Source organism: Neophocaena asiaeorientalis, unplaced genomic scaffold (assembly GCF_003031525.2).
Source record: "Neophocaena asiaeorientalis asiaeorientalis breed wild unplaced genomic scaffold, Neophocaena_asiaeorientalis_V1.1 scaffold302, whole genome shotgun sequence".
NCBI lineage: Eukaryota > Metazoa > Chordata > Mammalia > Artiodactyla > Phocoenidae > Neophocaena > Neophocaena asiaeorientalis.
This window is the reverse complement of record NW_020174038.1, coordinates 598,507-601,880: the sequence shown is the minus strand read 5'-3', so window position 1 is coordinate 601,880 and position 3,374 is coordinate 598,507. Positions and strand designations below refer to the sequence as shown.

At 63.7% G+C, this 3,374-nt stretch overlaps 1 protein-coding gene across 2 annotated transcripts in view; it reads left to right on the top strand.

The window, feature by feature from the left end:
- RRBP1 (ribosome binding protein 1) overlaps positions 1–3,374 on the top strand; it is a 38,147-nt gene that overhangs the window by 26,543 nt on the left and 8,230 nt on the right. For both annotated transcript variants that reach the window (XM_024753714.1, XM_024753713.1), the window contains exons 8-10: positions 298–467; positions 583–617; positions 3,065–3,155. In XM_024753714.1, the coding sequence (XP_024609482.1) occupies positions 298–467; positions 583–617; positions 3,065–3,155 (296 nt within the window). The remainder of the gene's footprint in view (positions 1–297; positions 468–582; positions 618–3,064; positions 3,156–3,374) is intronic.

The following is a 3,374-nucleotide window of genomic DNA, read 5'->3' as shown; positions in this document are numbered from 1 at the left end:
CCCCCCCCCCCCGCCTCTGGTCTCAGCGACGTGAGTCCATCTCCCAGAGAGTAAGGTTTTAGAAACTGCAACAGGAGCCCACTCAGTTTTCCATCTTTTCCTGAGTGATCCAGGGGCGTTCTGTTCTATCCTAGTGAGTCCTTGAGAAGGAAGCCAGGCTGTGACTTTCTCCACCAGCTAATGGGACACCCGGGGCCAGGGGAGTGCCTGGAAGCCCGTAGGCGTGCACTGGGCAGCATGGGGCACCTGTGCCGGCCTTCCCCGCACCCTGCAACCCGCCGGCCTCCCTCCCTGCAGAGCTGCACGGCAAGCTGCAGTCCTCCGAGGCTGAGGTGAGGAGCAGGTGCGAGGAGCTGAGCAGTGTCCACGGGCAGCTGGACGAGGCCAAGGCACAAAACTCACAGCTCACGGAGAGGATCCGCTCCATCGAGGCCCTGCTGGAGGCGAGCCAGGCCCGGGACGCCCAGGTCAGCTGCACCTCCTCCTGGGAGCGCCCCCACCCACCCCACAGGGGCCCTGCCCTGATGACCTGTCGTGCGAGGTGGTCTCGTGGTGACCTCAGGGCTCTGTCTCTCGTTCCAGGCCAGCCGAGAGGAGGCCAACCAGCAGCAGGCCCGGTAAGAGGAGGCAGGGGCCGTGGCCTGGGTGCGGGGGTCCCAGGGAGGAGCCCTCTGAGACGCCCTGCCTTTCCCCATCCCTCCAGTGACCTCGAGGACGAGGACAGGCTGGGCAGGGAAGAGGGCACTTTGCAGGGAGCTCCTGCCTCGAGGAGCGAGGCTGTGGGGAGAGTGGCTGCGCCTCAGCAGGGGGATGGGCCTCGCTGTCCATCCGTCCATCCATCCTTCTCTCCCCGGGAAGGACCGGCGGCTCAGGGTGTTCTCTCCACGTCACAGGGCGAGGGAATTTAGGAGCTGAAGTTGTAACCCAAACGGGAAAGTGGTTATGTGCCCAGAGTGGAGAACCCGGGAGGCTGCCCGGGCTTTTGCACAGATCTGGGATGCGGTGCGGTTCACAGCTGACCAGGTCACAGGGTTGATGCCGGGTGACTTCATTGGCCCAGCCCCAGGCCTGCTTGGACTGTGTGTTTGCTGTTGCTAAGATCTGGTGGGCTCCTCAAGCCAGGGGGCTGGAAGTCCTAGGACCATTGGCTCTGGGTATGTGTCCCTCAGCAGATGTCCATGAGCTCGGGGCGGGGGGGTGGTGGCCCTGGCTGCCGTGGCTGGGGGTCCCTAGGGCAGCCATGTGGGGTTAAGCATGCAGGTGGTCGGTCATGTCCTGGGTCGTCCACTGACCAACCTCCCTTGTTCCGGCTGCTGCTGCCAGTGAGTCCCCTCCCCAGCGCCTCCCCAGGCCACGGCCCATGTTCCGTGGCCTTGGGTTTGGGTTTGGGGGCTGGGGAAGGAAGCCGGCCTCAGGGCGGCCCCAAAGCATCTTGCTGGAGACTCAGAAGGAAACCCTCTCCGTGCACCTTTCCAGAAAGCTTTGCGCAAACTTCGTTTCTCACGGCACTTGCCAGGGTAGAGAGGTGTTTGTTAAGCGTTTTGCTTCTTGTGTTTTGCGATCAGCTTCTTGGACCGCACAGCTAACTGCTAGTTACCGAAGCCATGCTGCAAGCAGGGTTGATTCTAGCTTTTTGCATCATGTAGATGTTTGGCAGAATTAGGGTTTTTTTAAATTTCCTTCTCAGACTGTTTATCTGGAAGTTGCGTCTAGGCCAGGCCATCGTGTTCTGGGGTGGGGATCAGTGATCCGGCCCCAGATGTTCCAGAACTCGGGCCGTAGCTACCAAGGGGGGTGACTGTCAGCGTGTCCTTGCCACCGGCCTGCTGTGCCTTCTTCCTCAGGGCCTCGTGCCTTTGGGGGTGGTCTTGCAGGGGTGTGCGCGGGGCCGGCGCTGGTGCAGAATGCCGGCGGCTTGAGGAGAAGCTGCGAGGGTTCCCAGTGGAGCTTTGAGGGTGGGGTCAGGTCCTGTGGCCTGAAACCAACATCCAAGAAGTCGACAGCCGTCTTCAAGGCCACGTGCAAATGGTACTTAGAATGAAAATGAGATGGTGCTGGGGGCGTCAGCGGGCAGCACACACAGCCTCGCTGAGGTTATTTGGTCCTCATGCACCTCCTTAGCGTGGTGTACTGCCGGCCCCCGGTGAGAAATACGAACGTGTCCCCCCCGGGGGCATCCTCAGACGGGCTTCCTCCTGCTCCCAGAGGGGCCCTGTTGTGTTGCTTCAAGTCGGCGTTGGCGGCTTCTGGATGTCAGCTTTTGTGTGACCCCGGGGCTTCCCTGTCCTAAATCTTAACGCAGAAGGTGACGTATTAAGTGTCCATTTGAAGCGTCTTCCTCAGAGCAGCCAGAGCAGTTCTAGAGCGTCCACCCCTCGCTTTCCGGGTGATGGGGTGGACGGAGCTGCAGGGCCTCGAGTCCGGAGAGAAGTGTGAAAAGAGGGCCCCCCCGGCCTGCCAGCCGCACGCATCCGGGGTCGTCTCGGGCTGATTCCCTGGAGCCCGGGCGCAGGACTGAGGGGGAGCCTTCGGGTCTCAGCAGAGTTAGGTTTTGGACACAGGATGGTCCCAGCGCCAAGAGCAGGGATGCAGTTGATGGGTGTGCCGGCCACCGGCCATGGTGCCACCCGAGCCTCCGGCCCCGGCGTCCTCCAAGGAGGCCCAGCCCAGTCTCGAGGGCAGCTGTGGCCGCAGGGAAGGGCCAGCCGACGCGTGCTGCGGGACAGAGTGGGACCAGGCTCAGTTCAGCAGAAGAAAGAGCACCTGGAAACCTGACTGTCCAGGGCGCGTCCCCGCGCTGGCCGTTGTGGCAGCTCTGACCGCTGCCGTCCCCGCAGCCAGTGCCACCAAGTGGGACAGCGCTGGCCTCTGGGCTCCCAGCCCTCAGGGGAGGGGCCCCGGTGGCTGCTGAGGCTCCCCTGAAGCCTGTGCCAGCTTGGGGAGGGGACTGACTGCAGCCCCAGGCCCCACGGGTGTTCCAGGGCAGAGGAAGGGGCCCCGAGACAGGGCCTATGGCGGCCGCGGGCCCTTGGAGCCCGGCAGTGACGCCGCCATCCCCCCTCAGTCTCATGGAGCTGGAGTCGCAGGTGTGGTGTCTGGAGAAGGAGGCCACGGAGCTCAAGGAGGCAGTTGAGCAGCAGAAAGTGAAGAACAATGTGAGTGTCGAGGGGCCGCCTGCCGTGTGGATGGGGAGGGGGCTCGGGGCCTCTCCTTGTCCCGTCCGGCTGCTCCCCGTGGCGGGGCTCGGGGGTCCTGACTCCCACTGGGTCGGCTTGGTCACGTGGTCACCTTGGTCATGTGGTCGCCTGGCATGGGGGGGGCTGTAGGGCGCCTCCTCTGCGGTGGGCGCATGGGAGCCTCGGCTGCGTCCCCCC